Source organism: Acanthochromis polyacanthus, chromosome 7 (genome assembly GCF_021347895.1).
Source record: "Acanthochromis polyacanthus isolate Apoly-LR-REF ecotype Palm Island chromosome 7, KAUST_Apoly_ChrSc, whole genome shotgun sequence".
Taxonomy (NCBI): domain Eukaryota; kingdom Metazoa; phylum Chordata; class Actinopteri; family Pomacentridae; genus Acanthochromis; species Acanthochromis polyacanthus.
Window position 1 is genome coordinate 24,513,286 of NC_067119.1, and position 21,100 is coordinate 24,534,385.

At 42.5% G+C, this 21,100-nt stretch overlaps 1 protein-coding gene across 5 annotated transcripts in view; it reads right to left on the reverse strand.

Annotated features, from left to right (window-relative positions):
- The window catches only part of rtkna (rhotekin a), a 56,059-nt gene that overhangs the window by 30,079 nt on the left and 4,880 nt on the right, over positions 1-21,100 (reverse strand). Inside the window, exon 1 of one of the 5 annotated variants that reach the window (XM_022200872.2) lies at positions 8,702-9,297. The exons of the other annotated variants lie outside the window; for them this stretch is intronic. Coding sequence (XP_022056564.1) covers positions 8,702-8,797 — 96 coding nt within the window. The 5' untranslated portion in view covers positions 8,798-9,297. Of the gene's footprint in view, positions 1-8,701; positions 9,298-21,100 lie in introns of those variants that run through there. 5 annotated transcript variants of the gene reach the window in all.

Sequence of the window (21,100 nt, forward strand, 5' to 3'; positions counted from 1 at the left end):
CTGCAAAGTGCCAGGAGTAGGAATGGAAATAAGTCTTTCTTTAAGTTTCTTTAATGGTGGCAGATTATTTACAATCTGTGGAATCTTTTAATCACAGGAGCTATGTGGATTACACCATGTGGCAATTTACAGAGCTTTAGAAAAAAAAAGAAGTACTGCTTCTGTTAGATCCTGAATTAAAAGTACTGATTTGTGCAATACTGTTTTATGTGCAATACCGTTTTGTAGTTGAGATGACATTGATGGCACAGCTTTTGAGTCCAAGATCAATTTCCCCAAGTGGGACAAAAAAGTATATTGAATTGAACTGAATTGAATTGATTTAAAAGACAGAAATTGGGCATAGCAAGTGAACAGTGATGGAATGTACAGCCCCCACAAAATGAACTCAAAATTCTTTGTCATTATTTGTGCAGCCCTACTGAGCATTTATTGTCTGCCTCTAATCATATGTAATCTTCATAATTCTTAATACAGCAGGATAGTTTGTTTTTTACATGGAAGGAACTATATACTCACTCCTGTGTTCAACACGTTGGCCTACAGGCCCCCTGTTGGCCATGAGGAAGCATGGCAGCCTCTACAAACACGACTTCCCTATCACAGCTCAACTGTGTCTCGTGTCTTGGAAACTGTGTCCATATTGTCATGTTCCTGTGGTGGTTTTGTCTTGCGCAACAACCAAGAAGCACGTAGAGACCTGCTTTCCAACCAGTGTCTTGCAACATTAGTTGTCTAACTTCAAGTATGCTGGGAGTGGACTATAGCCAGATCTAAACAGATACATCATCGCAGTAAAGCTTGTTAGAACATTCATAACATTTATCACCTCGTGTGGCACTGCACTTTACAAAAACGTACAAACGTGCGCCTACAGTTTAAGCATCCCATTGTGTTGCAGTATTGGAGTATAAAACAAGTCACATGAGGAGCGATCATATTCAGAGATGTATATATACGGATTGTCAATCTTTCTGGATCTCACACCGACAGCTGTGGCCACCAACTCTGAGGACCTAAGCACAGCAGTCTGGGTGACAATGTAGGCCTAAAATACTTTCTCAATAAACATACATGCGCAGTTACACCATGAGCCAGTATATGTCCAGTGACATAATGACTAACAACACCGTTTAAGAGGAGTGTGGTGTAACAGGGGTTAACTGGGGTCTTCAGTTCAGGTCACTGTCTGTCTCAGCCAATCATATCAAGCCATGCTTGTTTCCAGAACCAATAGGAATTCCTACATGGTCTCTCAGTCAATACTGTTGAAGGTAAGATGGATTAACCTTTTCATGCCCTTAGAGATGAAAAGATTAGAAACACATATACTGACATAAGCACAGCCTTCAACTCTGTATGTTCTTTTTAAATAGCTTCACTAATTAAGGGGCAAAGGAAGACATGGACGGTATCAGAGTCAAAGCAGTTTGAATGCAAAAGGGGCAAAGAGAACAAATGATTTAGATTTTACAGCAACACAACAGAGCCAAGTAAACTTCATCCAGCTTTCAATGCTATTCTATACACCCCTCCCACACATACACACCCTCTCCTAATGTGACCTCGAGCTTTTGACCTCAAGCACCAAACATGACATCATCTAGCTGGAGAGTTTGTTCCACTGATCTCATCACTGTGAGACTGAGAGGCTCTTTTTTTTTTTCTTTTTTTTGGTGGGGCTGGGGAGGATGCACAGCACAGTCATGGCTATCAACACCTCGCACCACAACAAGAGGCCCCTTTCAACAGTCTTGGCCCTCAGATCTACTTTAGATTTAAGCCCTGGATTCTGCCGGCCCGCCTCCAAACCCTGGAATTCCCCGGTGACAGTTTTCATTTAGGTTTCCTTTAACACCACAGTCATCCAACTTCTCATGGGTAGGCGTCCACCGACAGCAGCAACACAAGTCACATAAAACACAAACTAGTCGGCTTTATGTTTTGCATGACTCAAACATTTTCAGGTGGAGTGTGTGATTCTGGAAAAAGACTGTTGATATTTAGATAGATGGCATATGTTGAGAGTCAGCATGTGCCAGATATACCGTCCCTCATAATCCCTCTGCAAATTTTCCCCCCATTTCATTTCCCCCTTCCTTTTCTTCCCTGTGCTGTATGGGAGAATGAACGTGTACATGACACCTGAAATAAAGGGTGATCACTCCAAGCCACTTTCTCTGTTTCCCATTTACAGAGCCAAGGCCGTGTACCAACACCTGATTTTTTTTTTCCAGCGCACCCACAGAATAGACAGCCAGCAGACTGTGAGCAGATATTCACAGAATTCGACACCAAGTGTTCCGCATTGGATAATAATCACATACTCCGCCTTTGAAGCAGCTAACCAAATAGCTATTTATATGATGATGTTTAGTCTCCCAGACGCTGGGAAAATTAGACATGGAGACATATATTGCATCATATAAAACAAAGAGTGAAAGAAATCTCTCTTGTCCTTGATGAAAGCAGAATGAACTCTCAGATGGTCAGACAGCAGCCTCGCTAAAACTGACAGAGTTGTTCCACCTGCCAAACACACACCCACCAGTGACACCACTTCAGATGCCAGTTCAGACGCACACTACAACTCAGTGGCCAAGGATCCTGCAGAGAGCCGTGATTCAATTAGACACTTTGGCTAGATGCTTAACCACACGAACACACTCACACTTTGCCTCCAAACACACAATCTCAAGGGTTACAGTCATGCTATTAATGCTACTCTCCACTGCAGGGGGAAAGTGCACTGGGAAATGGATTTTTTTTAATGAAGGTAAGTGTTTGTTTAGAGCTGTTGCTTTGTATTTGGCACTCACATTGCACAGAAACAATGTTGAGACAGACCGGGAGATCAGAAAAGCAGAGCCAAACATATTGCATTTATTCATGCACACTTAAACCCCCCCTCACACACACATACAGTACATAAACCTCATCAAAGACAGAAATCAATAAAGTCACCGCCTGACCCTTAAAAATGCACAAAAGAATGTACACTGTGCAGCATCTATCTCACAAGTGGGAAAGCACGCAAACAGAGCACACAGACAAGCTTAAATTGTAACCATATGGACAAACACAAAAACAGCGTCGACGGGCTTAATTAAACACATTACCAAATGTTCTATTCAACACAATGCGTGTTCAAATACAGCCATCTGATAATCAGCCTGCAACCCCAGCTGCATCTGCACAACATGTTCAGATGTTTGAAATACGTGTTTAACAAAGGAATACATGAGCCTAAATATCTCCACTTGAAAACAGCGACTTGTGAGCTTGTAAACACAATGAGTCAAGCATAGCTTCAAATCCAATCTGCAAACGTGATAAATGCCTGCAGGCTCAATTCAAAGAGCTTAAGTGGCTCTGATTTACTTTGCTACTGCATAGAAAAAAGGCCTGAAACTATGAAGATCAAAACGTGCAAGTTCAGGTGAAAGCAGAGAGAGAGTAGAGGAGGATTAAAGGAAGGGGATGCTGAAGGTGAGATAAAAGTATGGAAATAATGGCCGTAAGCTGAGACAGAGGCAGAGAGAGACAGGAGATCGGCACAGTGAAAATATCAAATCGTTCCAGACAGAGAGAGTGCGGAGAGAGAAGCCAGTGACAGCGAAGCACGCCGAGAAAATGCAGGGAGGCAGGTCGATGTTCCAATAACAACACCTTTGGCTTGGTGTTTTCTCCTTCTCGCTCTCCTGGCTCTTGCCTGCTGTTTTTCAAAGGAAGCTGGCTCAGGCCGCAGCATCTAACTGGTTCCTGCTCTCACAGACTGCCTATTCAGACCTGTGCTGCTCCTCCTCCTAACTGCTGAATGGGCGACGTCTGGGGGTGAGGACTGAGGTACAGAGGGGGACACAACCCTGTGGTAACAGCTAGGGGAATATGGGGTGCCGGTGTGAGGTGGGGAGCCAGCTGATCTGGACTGCAGTCAATGGAATTGAAGCTCGCTGCACAGCTGTGGGTTCGGAGCTGGAGGTGCCGTTCCAAGAAGCAGAGGAGGGCTTGGTGGGGAGCACTGGGTGTGTGAGGTGTGATACAAAGCCCCCTTTCTCCTACACCTCACACACACACCACGCTCGCTTTTGGCATACAGCACTGGAAGAACTGGAACCTACTGTAGCAATCCATCGGGCAGATGCCAAAGGAACACTTTTAAAGCACAACACACACACTGACACACAGCAAACAGACTCAAACACATGTGCGCAACCCTTAAAAACAAATAAACGTGGCTGTTTCTTTTCATTTTCGACTACTGCAGACTTTCAAAGTCTTTCATCCAGTTCAGAACAAATGAAAACAGCCTATTAAAAAAACCTCACATTCACAGTGAAATCCAGGGTGATAAACCTAATGCGCCTAATTAAATTAAAGATTATACAGCTTACAGTACTGGATTATTGCTCTTTGCAAATATTTACTTACACACACTCTCTGAGAGGCACACACAGATGAGCTCAGTGGGGAGGTTTGTACGATGAAGTGGTCTGTTGTGGAGGAATGTGTTTTGGCTCAGACATGACTTGTGTATCTTGTATCACAAGAGAGCGCATGCAGTTAGCTTAAGCACACCTTTCATTTGGGCCTGCTGTAACTTAGGCTACCTAAACAACGTCCCAGCTGAACCAACACACATATAAAGTCACCTATAGATGCAGATAGCTACGGCTGACTGACTGCTTCATGGAGGAATACAATGAAACCGACTGCAGTGGCTAAAATGATAACGTTATAAGGAGGGAAGATTTAGGCAAGAGATGAAGACTGATAGTAAATAGATGAAAGATAACTACAAGCGAAATGAGATGCAACAAGAAATCAAGTCCAAGTGAGCCAGGGGATTGAAGCTAAACCTTACATGCGTGGGTTTTCTAAAGAATAAGATTAACTTGCTACAAATTCATCATCGGGGCAGAGATTCATGAGACCAGTTACAGAGCAGGAGAAAGTACTGGTTTGCTGTCCCAAAGCAGGCAGGGATTAACTGCTGCCAATTTGGCCTTTGCCCCTCCAAGACCTGTTCCATTTAGAAAGCAGGAGATCTGAGGGGCTTAAAGGGACCGGAGCTGAGAAATATCTGTTACCAGGGATGATGCTTTGAAGGTGTTGTATTCCGCAGGGGAATGGTGAAATGACAACAGCGTGTATTCAGGCGCATGACAAGAGTACAGATTGAATCATATAGAAAAGACATTTCTATGCAATTACTTCAGTGCATTTTCAAACAGAGGAGGCGCTGATCTCGCTGGCGGTGTTGCTTCTGATCAATCCTACTCAATCAGACTGGACAGCTTGACCAGTGATGTGAGATCAAGCAAAGAGACCCTGAATGAATACCAACCAGTGGATAGTTATGGCGGACTGCAGTGTCCAGAATCTGTAAAAATATCTGAGCCATTGCCTGAGCTAAGTTTAGGCTTTGGGAGCGTGTGAGAGGTCAAACATGAGTCCCGGGTGAGGTAGCAACGAACACCCCTCCCTGACCCCCATGCGAGCTCATAGTGGACCAGGGTTAGAAATGAGCTACCAAGAACTTGCTGGGGTCTCTTGTTGCTTAAAGTCATCTACAGAAGTTGTTCATAAAGAGAGACATTAAAGTCATAATTTAAGGTTGCAATCTGTCGGTTTACTAGCACAATATTCTGAGAGACCCCACATTATTAAAAGACATGTTTGTTGGTGGCGCAGTAAAACCAAATGAGACTTCACATGTGGTTTTGTGGTACAGGAGAATGCTTTGGGCTTTTATCTAACACACAAGTGCACATAAAAACTTGCATATAAAAATACTGATCTTTTGGTAACATAATTTTGTTTGTATACGCTTGCATGTTCAACAAACAGTGATGGCTCACAGTGTCTCAGCAGCTGCAATAACTGCAGCAGAACCCCGAAAGGGAATCTCTTTAATCTTTCATCAGATGATATCATTGGCATGATCAGCAGCAGCCAGCACAAATCCTGCCTTTGTAAGTTGGGCAAAAACACATGACCTCAGTAACCCATTTCCAAATGTCGGCATGTAACTCCGTGATCAGGGCTAAAATTAGATCAGGGCCAAAGTGTCCATCTACGGCCCTGGGGCTGTCAATGGGGATAAGGGGAACGGACAGGGGGGAGGTAAAAAAAAAAAAGCTGGAAACTAGGGGGTGCATTAGATATAAAGTAAATAAGATCAAAACGCTGTGTGTGTTTGCAATGACAGGAAATGTTGTATATGTGTTTATTAATGGCGGTGGGTTCAGTGACATCATGTTATCTCTCCTGGTGGGAAAAACAGTAATTACACAAGACCATTTCCTGTTTCCCATCAGCCACTTCTCTGAGGAAAATCCTGCATCCTGTAGTGAAAATGCATTTTACATGCAACCAAAGAGGACAGTGAATATCTTATGGGCCTCACAAGAGAGGAAGAAGAAGGAAAACAGTGCACTGGAGCCAAGAATGTAGCCGTTCCTCTTCTAACAGACTTGTTAAAACCTGAAGAGCAGAAATGCTACTTCCTACTGAGCTTGAAAATAACACAATGGCTGTTCTCGCTCCCCTCCTGACACAGCAATTATGCATGCCTGAAGAATGCTGGAGCTTCAGTATATGCACAATCTTCTCACCTTTTCATTTTCCTTCACATTAACAGACCCTCTTATCTTCTGAGATGACTGGCGCATGAAATAAAGCAGCAAACAAGGTGTACTTCTGTGTATGTGATAAAAGCATATTTACATGTGCGAGCATGCGCTGGGAGTGGTTTGCAGATATACAGAACGTTGCTTCAGGGGGAAAAACCAGAGCAGGAGAAAAGGGCTTACAGTGTAATCACTGAATGTACTGATGACCCAAAAGGGCATTTATGAAAGGCCCTGGAGCAAAAAAATATTCATACCTTGCTGAAATTACAGTTCAACTGTGGGCTGTGCGACTCAGCCACATACAAAGAATCCCTGTCTTATAAACCCACCCAGGCAGAGGAGACATGGAGGGAGGGAGGGAGGGAGAAACAAGGGAATGTTTACCAGCAAAAATAATCAAGCTTATCCAACAAACTGAAAATTCCTACCGCTTAATGCAGAGAAATGCCTCTGTGAAGCTGACCATCACGTCTGAACTCACTGTGAAGGAGGGGAAGCAACAACACAGCTTTCTCACATTGCTAAATAAAGGCTCGTTATCTTAATATACCTTTATGATTTACAAAAATAAAATTGGAACTGAGACGGCAAAATGCACAAAAATCTCGAGACAGAAATGCCTGTTACCTGCATCCCACCATAATGTCCTTAAATGTAACATTCAAGTAAAGCAGCATTGTCTACTCTGTGTCTATGCAGTAAACAAATTCCTTCATCAAAGGAGGTTCTGTGACAAACTAGTAATGTGATTAGTGCCCGATCAACTTGCTGGTAAAAAGAACTCGTGATCGCTAGTTTGTGACAGTGTTTTCCAGACTACAGGTGCTGTAAAAGCTTCAGGATATCACTTTTTACGCTTGATACCTCTGCACAAGTGGTTGTCAAGTGCAGTCAGGGTTTCAAACACAGTCCAAGAATGAGGGAACCGTTACATTCCAGAAAGTGAAACTGGGCTTAACACAAGCTGAAGTTGGCAGGAGCCCGTGTGGCTTTGTTGTCACATATCTCCTCCTATGTGATAAAAAGCCAAACACCTGGCATGCTCTGTGGCACTTGGCACAGGTAGATAAACACCTCACACGCAAAAACGAGGCCAAACTGCGAGCAGGTACAACACACCAGTGAGTGATATCAGCTCTCATCCAGCCTCCGTGTCAAACACAGATTTCAGTTGACACGGTGAGGAAAAAGCAGTCTGCTTTTCATGCCTTTAAAAACAGCTGCAGCACAGACAATATCTTTACAGACTATGGGGCCAGAAAATGAAGTATATTAGAATTCCCATTTGAAAGTCCTGTAAGGTTTCCAGTGACCATGTGTCTCCTCTTCCCTTCAGTTCTCTTAAGAATTTAATAGACACATTCTTCAGCTATTTCCTCTGAAACAGAGATGGAGATTTTGCAAAAAAAAAAACTTGGCGAGACACTGCATTCAAGATAAACCTCACATTGTGTGGACTGACTCCTTTCTCTGTCTTTCTCAGAACACAACACTAGCATACTCTCTACTCACACAGACATGCACACACACACACACACACACACACACACACACACACATACACATTCCCACTGGGACTTATGAGGCCCATATGTGCAGCTGTGGACTGTGCGTGAACCCCCGTTGGAAGGGGAGACACCGAGGCAGAGATGGATGGCATGCAGTGTTGTTTTCTATTTGCTGTCAGTGAGAGCTTTGCCATCTGTAAGGGAAGAGACCACACCAGTGTCAGCGCGACTTGTTTGTCACATTGAAAGATTCTTCAACCGGCCCCTCTGTAAACTTTACAACATGCCAAAGCACAGCTGCAGACTCAGTCGGTGGACACAGAGATGCACTGTCCTTTGAGGACAACATGTCTGAAAATAGATTTCATTTATCAGTGAGGCTGCTTGTGGTTACACTGGATCCATCAAGAAAAAGAAAGTAAATTAGTCTGACACCTAGCACACCCTACTTTGACAAAACTGATCACAACTGTGCAGATGGCAGATGCCCACTAAAACACGTGCAGAGGGTCAGAGACAAGTGGTGCTCAACTGGAAATTGATTTTTGTTTCTTTTACCTGCAAACTTAGTGCAATCTGACGGATGTACATCATGTTCAGGTCCTCCAGTATCCATAATTTTTCCTCCATGTTTGTGTAGTTATCAACTGGCATCCTTTAGAGAGATAATCACAAAAGTACTTCTTCTTGAAAGTAGTTTAGTCCAAGCTGCTACCCCGCTGGAACAGGGGAGAGAAAGTTCATCTTGGCAGTGTCCTGTCCAGTCGCCACTCGTACAATCAGTGCGTAAAACAACGCGTAAAGGCACCGCTCCTCATCCAAAACAGGACTAGTAACTCCGGGAAAGCAGACAGAGGTGGAGTGGATGACAGCATCGACTGCACTGTAGTAACCCCGTCCATAAAGTCCCCCCAACTCGTTCACGGCGCGTATTCTTCTTCTCTACTTTTCTCCGGGCAACAAAGATCCTCTCAAACACCCACAGTCAACACCCAGCGGCCGCGGGGAAAGAATGGAGCCTTTTAAAATGCAGTTCTTCTCTTTGTGTCCCTGTGTCCCGATTGTGAATGCCGTCTGTCCTCTGTGACAAGAGACCTCTCCACAAAAGGGCATCGCCTCTGCGGGAGTGAACGGCACAACTGGTCCACTGTGTGCGCCCTGACGCTGCCCAGTTCGGCGCTAGATTAACCCCTACGACGCGCCTCTGGCGATGATAATGAACTTTAAAAAAAAAAGAAGAAGAAGAAAACGGGGAAAGAGAGCGAGGGATTACTGTAGCAGACCCCACGCCCTTTTTAAACAAACAAATAGCAAATACCGCACCAGCACGCAAGCATAGCGGGGTGGGGAGCTTTGTTCTTTTTTACTGGCGTGATAATAAATGGAGAAATTATAAGCGTGTCAGCTGGCGGAGTAAAATGCACAGAAAAATCTTTTAATGCCGATCTGAATCAGGGAAAGTCTTCAAAGCATACACGAAAAGGATAAATTTGCCAATTTTTATGTCTCAGAAAAAAAAGATTCGTGCGCAAATATTTGGAGAGGGAAATTACCATCTCAGTAGGTCATTGTGCCAAAACAATTTTGCCAATTCAGGAAAACCTACAGATCGCTTCAGCCTTTCAAATATCCTTTCAAAAACATGTGCGCTGGCAACTCTTGCAATATCCAACGAAAGATTCACATCTCCAAAACAAACGTCAACTTCCAATCAGTTTTGACAAAAGTTAGATGCAACGAAAATTTGACGAAGTTATTATCAAAGAAAGACGCAAACTTGGACAAAATAAATATATACTCAAGCCGGTGTGAGCACAGTCTCCATTCCCAGTATCCCAGCTGTTTGTTGGCCTGTTTCCTTTCTGTGTCCTCAGAAGAGAGAATCCCAGAGTTCACTCCACGTGACTGACAACCAAAAACTCCGCTGATTGTTCACCTCTGGGAAAATGTGGTTTACGATGAATCTGGTTCAGCTCTTCAACTTACACAAAAACGCAGGAGCACAGAGAGCACAACAGTCATCCTGTTCTTCTCTCCAGTGCCTCAATCGTTGTTCTGATCCAGCTGTTGAATACGTGAGGTGTGTATATCCTTCCTCGTGGCGTGGGTGAGATCAAACATGCGCAAACCACAGGCAGACCCCTCAACAGGAAACCTGCGTCACATTCCGTATTGCTCACTGAGTCAGATTAATTAAAATACACACATTCTTCTGCTATTCCACAACACTGGGCTGGCTTTCAAAATGCCATCATTATAAAAAAGGAAAAAAAAGAAGGTCTATCCTGATGACAAGTTGTGTGAGATGAAGTGCATACATGTTTTTGGACCACATTCTTCCCCTCTGGACCCCTCCTCTCCACACACATGACCATATGGTTCTCCATCACTATAAAAACCTCCTCTAAACTTCTTTAACATTTGCAAACAGTGAAAACAAAGGAGCTGTAAAACCCCTTTCACCTCAGAGGGGCAGATCCAGGGGTGCCAGTAGCAAAAGCCAGGTCATTTCCCCAAGAAAAGCCTCCACCCTCAGGAGTTTAAATCACCCGGCTAATCCGTCGCAGACACCGACATGTGCAGTGAGACAGGAGATTTATTGTTCTGGAGGTGGAAAGAGAAATATCTGAGTTGAATAGTTAAGGTTATGGGTGCTCAGAAAACATTTTGGGACCCTTGTGTGAGAGTGTGCGAGCACTGAATACACAAATCACTGTGTAAACTCACACAGAATCAAGGCGCTGAACAAGTTGACCTGGCAGGCTGCTAAACTGGAAAAATATTAATTTAACAAGACTTCTGATATGCTGAACACTATGCTGAACTTATTTCATGAGCTGATACAACTTTTTCTAACAGCTGTTCTCACCTTTCCGTTTATAGAATCGCTTTGTCAAGGAAGGAACAAACAACAGAAAAAAAAATCTATTATTCCAATGTCATTTAATCCATTTAGTCTTTCTTTAGGCTCTCTGTTACACCAGCAGCAGCTCCCTGAAGCAGAACATGTTGCAGGTAAATCCCCCTGCAGTAAAACACAAAGACTGACATTTCATGACAAAAGCCCAGAGGCTGAACAAAAACAGACAGAAAACAGCTATTATCTCAATGACAGAGCAAGCTGGCAGGCAGTCAGGCAACCAACTCTAACACCGAGCATCGCTGCTTCTTGGCCAGGAGCCACAGAGGATGAGGCTAACTCAGGTACTCAGAGACAGTAGATTAGTGGTTAGTAGACAGGACTAACACTGTGAGGCCTGACTGGGATGTCACTATGTTAAATGGCAATCACCTACTGGTGGCATGGTGGATTAGCAGCTTGTGACTAATGGTTTGGTCTGACTGCAGCTGGGCCAGATGTGCTAATTGTTTGCTATGAGAACATAGTGAAAACAATGCATTACACAGTCAGTTAATCTAATAGCATCTCTGAGTTTTGAGCAAAAACACACAACCTCTGCACTCGAGTGGAAAACACTTTGGGTTCGTTTAATATGTGTTACATAAATACCGGTGATTGACTGGAAACACACGCATAAGACACACACACACACACACACACACACACACACACACACACACACACACACACACACACACACACACACACACACACACACACACACACACACACACACACACACACACACACACACACACACAGGCTGACCTTTGCATAACAGGTTCACAGAGGGTTGGACGGTTTTCAAGACAATACCCGGTGCCTTTGTTGTTTCTCAACGGATGTGTGGAGAAATATGGAAAACTTCCTGTCCATATACCTAATCAGCTGGAGGAAACATACTGCAGCCAGAGATGAGGGTCAGCTGGTGGCGCTCCATCAAAAGAACATGTACAGGCAAATGCATTTATACGGTGTTTGCAATGGAGGGGAAAAAAGGTTATTGTTAGCAAGACAAATTTAGATTTTTTATAAGCAAAAGCATTAGTTTGTCATCAATTGACGAAGAAAAGGCTGTCAAGACAAATAGATGCCAATTTGTGTCACAAAATAAATTAAAATCAAGAAAGTAAGTAAAAGAGAGAACAGAACAATGCTTCTTGTTGCAAATTAAAGATAATTCCAGTTTGATAAAATGCAAGTTCTCTATTTTTAGCCATGCTGACTCAAAGCATGATGACGTCTTGGTGGTTGGTTGTACCCATAGACTGTATATAGAGATGGACGTAGCATCAGGCTCCAGAATTGAAGCCAACCCCGAAGTGTCAAAAACTTGCAATATCACGCCGTCCACTAGGGTTGGCTCCAGAAAGCTTTTTCTCCATAGACCCCAATTCGTCACTGGAAAAAATAAAATTTGATGGACTGATTTTCTACAGCTCAGGATTTTTTTCCCGTTAGTTTTCATGGTCACAATGAGAGATCAGGTGGCCGATCTTAAAATAAATCAATACTGAATTTTAAATAAATCGTTAAAGTTGGCGGAGCCAGGGGGCGTGGCTACACTTGATTGACAGTCCCATTGACTGGTCCTGCCTCGAGTTGCTCTCCGGTCCAGTCTGTTTGATGACGCTTTTTACGTCACTGGCTCCAAAAAATCCAAAATGGCGACCAGGAAGTAGCAAAATCCGGGCTTCATTTTCTCGGCGTTGAAACCAACGGGTGACGTCACGGTTAGTTCACGCCTGGTTGTACCACTCTGGTTGAGACTGAAATAACTCAACAACAGGATGGATTCAGACCTGACCTGAAGATGCCTTTTGGATGGAAAGCTAAATGTCTTCAACACCCCGAATGAGAAGTCTGGTTTTCTACAAACAGGATGAATTCAGACATTTACACTATGAATGCAATTCCTGAGTTGTTCGAGCACCACCATGGAGTCCTCACTTCTATTTTTTATGTACAGCAGCTTGATGAATGGCCGTTACGTTTGGCAGAGAGATTCATGTCCCAGTTCTGGATTATTTTTAGTAAATTCTGATGATCTTTTGACCTTTTCTCCAGTACCATCAACAGGTCAACATTTCAAGTTTTCCAATACATGTCCCATGTTGATAGCATGTCGACATGAGTGTTTTTCCAAGCAGTAACCTTCTGTGCTGTAAAATGAAGCCAGACGTGTTCCTTGAACGCCTGCTGGGGTTTTTATTCCAAAATCAAATCAATCCCCAGAGACTCCATGTCAAAATGTCCAACTTTACAGCAGAAATAAATGCAGGAGCAGGGACAAAAAAAAAAAGTTTTTCATGTCTACGGTCAATTCTTAATTTATGCCAACTATATGAGGGGTGGGATTTAATATAACTCACCCATTTGAACTGCGTTACAGCTTAATGTTATGCATAATTAAGAGTGTAGTCAATTTGAGTGGTCGGTGGTATCTGTATCCATCATAGGATGGTCCATGGCCCAGAGGTGTTTGATACTTCAGCTTCACTGCTCATTTTTGGATTAACTAAGAGTTAGGCGGAGTCAGGCATCTGAAAAATGAAAAGACACCACACTGCTTCAAAACCATGTCAAAAGCACCAGTCTGTAAATCTGTGGGTGACGTCACAGAGGGTTCACCCCTCTTTACATTCAGTCTGTGAATTTATGGTGAAGTGTCAATGTCTCACAGAGATAAAGCCTGTATGCTTTTATTGTTGTTGTTTTTCTATGGCAAATAAATTAAATAATCAAAGCTATTTGCTGTGATCTGTAAGTAAATGAGCGACTTAGACTTTCAGAATTTATCTAAAAGATGTTAACAATCCAGCAGGTTTGCCAGATCAAATAAACCATTTATTTGGAAGCAAAAGCAAAAGTGAGTGATCTTGAAATGTCTGGTCACAGTGAAACAGAGTTGAACCAGAAAGTCTGTCCTCAAAATGTGATGAATACTTACAACAGTTTGGGTAACAATTTTACTTTTACCTTTTCTCTTCTAAATAGGTTTGATGAAAACTTGTGTTCAGATTTCTTGGCCCATCAGACTTCTATTCAGCAACACTGTGCAGTGATTCTGAATCTCAGCAAGTAAATGAAACATTACAGATAAGAACGAGGGTCAAAACTAAGAAAAGAACACACAATAAAAGCTTTAATATCCTATGTGTCATATACACTATTCAATAACAAGCATTCTACACAAGAAAAAATAAAATGAAAGAGATTTGTCTGCCACTTTATAGAGCTTAAAGTCAATAAACCTGCTGATGTTCATCATAGAAATGCCATTTCCAGCTTCACTCTTGTTGCCTTATTGCCACATTTTATACTCAGAGTCTATGAAGAAGGTTAAAAGTTGTCTTTAGTCTAACACACAGTGTGGCAGCAGAACAGGGCAGGGAATCACACAGGGGCCTCAGGCAGCCAAACCCCAAACCACAACAAAGAAGCCTGACTGTCACGTAAACCCAGTCTGAAAACCGAACCCCATCACGACTCCCACTCACTTAAAATACGCACGTACACACACACACACACACAAAGCTACACTTACATATACAATTACACATCTTGGCATAAATAGACGTAAACAGGTACACATACACACACGCGAAGAAGCTGGAGCAAAATTGTCTTAACTGCAGCTGATCAAGGTTTGCCTGTTTGTTTATGGGCAGCCAAGTAAAATTCCTCCACGCTGTTTCATACAGAGGACAAAGAAGGAAAATGGAACTAGATGACTGTGTTCTCAGTGTATTTTTACACTTTCAGATGATTGCACAAGGACGAGAACAGAGGAGGTATTTTTCGTGAGAGCTTTAGTCGCACTGAAAATGGCAAAACTGTTGTCATTAAAAGTGCATCACAAATAAGAAGAAAGTTGACAAAGGTGGACCGCTTTGTGACTAAGAGATAAAAGGAACCTTTTTTTTCCTGACTGTGAACACCTACAGAGAGATAAGCGTTCTGATTAAAGTGGGAACAGACACCAGCTCGATACAGTCTACTGAAAAAAAATCTGACTCAACAGATTTGAATATCACAAGACTTCAATTACATGGCTGTGTTACGGCAGGCGCGGGGTCACATCTGCTGAACTTGATGACAGCAGCATGTGATGAGCTGTGAAACCAGACGTCTCGTGGAGAAATCCCCCCGGAGGTCAGTTCTCAGTTAGAGAGCACGAAAAACCTGCGATGACAGCCGCAAAGTCATAACTCAGACACAGAGGGTGCGTAATGGCATTGTAAATCTCATCAGCAGTCTGCCTTGTTATTAGATGTATCAGTTTCGGTGTGATACACCTAATAACAAGTGTGTGTCAGTGATCCATCCTCCACTATAAAATTAGGTAAAGGGTAAGTCGTGATGATGCGTGTCGTCCCCGTTCTATTTTAATTACCAAACGTGAGCTATGATGGAGGTGAAATGTCAGACGCGGAGCCGTGTATCATGTAACTGATAGTTTTCCTTCACTGGAAATTCTACACTGGTGAAAAGGATGAATGAGTCACAATCCGTGGGTTCTCTTACAAAAACTGAGGGAGTCACTGGCCTCATCACAGACTGGAGGAGCAGAACAGGGAGTGTTTTTAGTGCTTCATTTGACTGGAGATCCTATTTCTTAACAGTACCCCTTGTGCTGTTGGCTGTGAAGGAAAAGCAGGCTGTAGTGCTCAAACACACACACATACCTATAGAGACAGTTCAGCAGTTTGGCTGCTTTCCAGAATCATTGCTGACTTTCAGAATCGCTACCTTGGCCGGTCACAGGAGACTGCAGCATCTCATCACTCTGAAGGACCGGACATCTTAGGGAAAGAGAAACTCACCCGCTAGTAAATTCATCTCCATTGATTTCTACCCTCTGGGGTGCAGGCTGTGCAGGATGAGTGTGGATTTAAGAGGATAAGCTTCACCCAGGCAATTCATTTGTATGTAAGAATGTGAATTTGGTCTTAAAATGGCTATAAATGACTGTACGGTGAATATAAAGTGAGCACCAAATCTGTAAAGGTGAACAAGAGGACGAAAAGGTGTGTCTCAGCTGCTGCAAAGTGTGAAATGGAGCAATGGCTCCCTCTGCAGAACAGCAGCAGGAACAGCAAGACGTGGAACCATGTACATTCAGTTGCCCAACAATTCATTAAACAAGATGAGGTAACTCTCTTTAGAATAGGGGGAAAAATGTTAAAGGACGTAACGTGCTTCCATCTCAAGCCAGACATGACAAAGATGAGTTTCACAGACATGGGAGAGAGACAGTAGTGATGTAAGAGACAGAGAACAAGATTTATTGTTCCACATATAAACAGTCAGACTTCAAACAACCAACATTCTGCATTTTATTTGCCATGTGGTCGCTTCTGCCAGACTACAACACTTATTTATTAGAGCTTAGCACCAAAAATAGGCTTTTCTGCAATAAACATACAGTATGTCTGGGAAAAATCTAAAACAAGAGCCACAGATCCAAACATCTGCAGAAACAATATGAGAATCTAAACAACTGCAGAGACATTCAGGAAGCTACAACTCAAACTGACAGCCATAACATCTTTATAGTTTAAGACTTTTTTCAGAAAGCTGTGAGGAGCAAGAGTGTCCTGTGTGGCCATTTATTCAACGAGGTACAGAAGTCACTGTAAAAACGTGTGAACTCATATTTCTACAGGGCTCTGGGTTTGAATTAGTCAAGATGTATTGCTCTTTACAATATACTGAACCTACTGTACATTTTTAAGAGAAAACCTATTAATTCAGCACTAAATTATTGTCTCAATAAAATGTTACTTTAACTGCTTTCACAAAGAAATCTTTAAAGTCGGTTTGTTATTTGGTGAACATGACAACACAAACAATTAGTTGTGCAAATCTAGCACATTCTCCAACAAACATGAGGTGATTTATTCACATCATCTCATTTTGTCCAATTAATAGTCCAAAATAAAAAAAAGTCTGTTTACAATGACACAAAGAAAAGCAGAAAACAATGCGTCAGAAAAGCTGAAATTAGCAAATAATGGATTCATTTTTTAACTAATTAACGCTTTACATAATCTCAGCTCCACATAGGTCAGTACATGGGTATAAAGATGTAAAATATTCAGTTACATACTGTAAAACACCTGTTTATTGATTCCCCACTGTTAGTGCAGTATACAACCTTGTATGTTTTGAGATTTTGATTAGATAAAATGTATTTTACCTCCTTTTGGACTGATTTTGTCCCCATCAGAGCTTTGTTAGCTTGTGCTGTTATCACGTGTGCAAACAAATGGTGGCCCCAGGCACTGAATTTGACCAGCCTATTTAAATATTTGTGTTAATATCACTACAACTGCAACTTCATTTTATCTATACTTCACATTTTGCGGTATGCCCACAGAGGTATCCACTGGATTCTTTGTACCAACAGAATGGGTGATTAAGCCTCTCAATTCAGCTGAGTGAACCTCGAGACTGATCCTTCTCTTTTCTTGAGGTAGGCAATAATGGGAAACTAGCAACAGACTAGAGGAAATAACTGCTGAGACAGCAGGAGCAACACAACAATACAACAAGATGTGACACCACACCGTCTGCTACTGGGCCCAGTAAACACACACATTAAAACACAGGCATGCTGGCAGGGACTAGTACACTACGCAGCATGCAGGGAAGGCAGACATGCATAATAGACCCATCTGCTCTCATAAAGTCCAACACCTGCTCGGCATCAACAAAACGGAGAACATCATTGGCGCTCGTGCACTTTTGCCCTCTCCTCTCCACAGTAACATCCGCGTTCTCCTGATCAGACCGCGCTGCAAAAAAGGTCCATTCATCTAAGATACAGGTGTTAATTTAGACTCAAAGCTGCGCTAAATCACTTGGTACAAATTGCAGCTCAATATGTACAACGCCTGCATTTTATTGGTTGCTACACGCAGCTCTTCAGCAGTCAGAATGGAGGCGACTTAGCTTGAACTCATCACTTTGTGTCTCAGTGAGATTGCACAAAATGAAAACAATAGCCCGAATCAGTGCAGGAATGTGCAACACATGTAACCGCCACACACATATGCCCCCTCTGAGGGTTTCACTGTATTGATTCCTCACTCAGTGCATTCCTCTCTATGAAAGAGAGGCCCTGACTCCATCTATTTCACAATAAAGTCAGATCGTTATGTGATGGATTGGAGCAAAGGATAAAAAGCCTCTTTGTACGGTGGGAAAAAAAAAAATGAAAGAGGAGACCTGAATAGAAAGAACAGCAGAAAAGGTGTAGCTCAGTGGGCTGATATACACATACCTCGTGTTCTTCAGCCTTATTGAATGTGTGGAACTGAAGGTTAATGACTTGTCCCTGGTGAGGCTAAACTTGCAGCACGACATGCTGTAATGAATTCACACAGTGTACAAAATGACTTCACTTTTCACTAGTGTCCTATTTAGCGTCTATATAAGATGTAGCAAAACAGAGATCTACCTGCTTTGTTTGTTATTCATTTACCCAACATGACACCAGCGGGATAAAAATTAAACAAACTAATCTACTTCCGCTATGATTTAGAAGAAAACAACTGAAAACTGGGGAAATTTTAAATCTCATGAGCTCAAATGTCACACTAATGCCACCGTTTCTATTTCTTCAATACTGTCCAACACAGCGTCGTAGTCGAGTAATATTTCCTCATAAAGGGTCTCATGTATCTCAGACCCCTGTAATAAAGGGGCTGATGACAAGTGTCCTGGACTGTAAATGACACCACACATTGGAATCTGGGTGTGCATGTGTGTGTCTTTGTGTCAATGTTTAACAGTATTCAATAGGGGGTCTTGTGTTCACAGGAAAAAAAGATAATGTTGGCATGAGACAGTCTGTTGGCGCTGGGCTCAGTAGGTTAAGGTTTCTGGTGGAGACAGTCCATGCGGGGAAGAACAATGAAAAAAAGATGGAGAGATAAAAGGAACATAAAACAAATAGTAATCTTCTATGGTTGTCTGGAGGAAAAGACAAAGGTCTACTTCCTTGGTGCAATCTGGATCAGGAAAGTGGGTTAGCACTGATGTACATGGCAAAAAGGACCCATTTTCCTGCGACATCTGGGGACCTGAGTCTGAAAGTCGTAGAGTGGCCCACATAATATAGCTCTCCTGAGGAGGGAAGGAGTTGAGGATGATAGATGCAGGAGAATAAAACAGTGGAAGGACATGGAGGTTAAAAGGGAAAGCAGGAAGAGAAGTAATAGCTTATCCGCAGTATGTTTCTTTAATGTCAAACATTCTTATGTAATTCAGAAGAAATTACACCATTTTACTGTAGTACTTCATTTAAGCTCTATTCTAGTTGCTTTTATACTTATTTAACTCTGCCTCAGCGCTATTCATATTGTCTGGTGCAGCTTAGCCAACAACAATGGCTGAATTCAAACCCTCCCACTGCGATCTTTTTCTCGGTACTACAGTGAAACAGGCAAGAAGCGACTTGCATGGCAACAGTTCCAGGTTAGTCAGATTCAAAAGCTTCATCCACTTTACTAACCAAGGTAGTAACTGAATGAGACAGGTTTGATGATGCATGGAGGAAGTTTCCCATCTGTGGGAGTGGGAAAGATTCCACTGATTATGCCTCCTCCATATATCTCTCCGCCTGTCTGTTAAGCGAGTCACTGGCGGTGATAGCCTCGCGCAGGACAGTGTATGCTGAGTGAACAAAAGCCCGTCTATATCTGAGAATATGCAGTGGACCTTGCTGAAGGAGACACTGCTGATTAGTCACTGTCTGAGGGTGTGTGTGTGTGTGTGAACCAGAGGCTGAGAAACTGCAGTTACCATGAATGAGTAATGACAAGCTCAAAACATAAGCTTTCATTCATAACTCTGAATTGTAAAGGAGGAGAGAGGGGGTTGTGAATGTGCAGACTTACACATAGATGCAGACATGTATGAACTGGCTACTGACAGCATGCGTGACTCACTTCCTTTGTGCGTCTTTACATAGTACACGTTTGCTATCCATGTTCACAGCTTGTTCAGACTGAAGCGCTATAATGCACAAGAATATGTATCTGTGGGTTGGGTGGGTTTTTTTTTTTTTTTTTTGCCACATAAGCATCAGACCCTCAGCTGTTAAACTGCGCAATGCCTGACACCAGTTGCCACATAAAGACACCAACCGACATTCCAAGACTGAAACACTTATATCCTCACACAAAGGCAAAGGCTGCCACGAGGACATGGAAATGGATGACTGAAAAGCATGGAAAGGCTGTAAGAAAGCTGCAAATAATGGAAAAAGACACAATATCATGGGCTAAATATGAAAACTCCCAATAAATCCTGAAATGAGATTCATATTTTAGGAACAAGAGGCCAGTTTTCCCATCTCTCCAAGTCAAGTATTAAATGGCTTGTCCAGCGTGGTCGCCCAATGGGGCTTAGATAAGATAAGGCGCTGACGAAAATGCTGTCCTTGAGTCTGTGTAGTAGACCAGTGTAGGGTCAGCACTAAAGGACATCCTGCAGCTGTGAGACTAATGTATTGCGTGTTGGTCACATAGAATAGAATAGACCTTCAGGGCTTTTGAGGCCCAACAACAAGTGAACGTATCCACAGTGCAGGATGACAGTCAGCTGATGCCTCGAACAGCTCAGTGTGAAAATTAATAAATTAGAGACTGAAAGAGATTATGACTGTAACAACAAGGACACTCTGTGAATTATAATTGATGCATAAAATTTCCCTGCAAACAAAAGGTCCTCTGTGCTAAATAATAAAGTACAATGCAACCTTGCCTTGTTGCATAAAAAGATAAGTGTGTATGTGGGTTCAATAGTGGGAAAAAAAGAAAAAGAAGTAACAATCTTTATTAAACACTTTAAACAATAAGGCTTTGTTCTCTCCATCACCAAACTTATTAGGCAAACAGTCCAGCTATTACCATGGGAACAATAGTGGGACATTGGTTGAATTTTACTCACGGCTTGAAGAAACTGAGATTAAACAATTTTTCATTTGTGCTAGTACTCGGAGGCTGTGTGGGAACAGTACTCCACAATGATGTATACACAAAGCC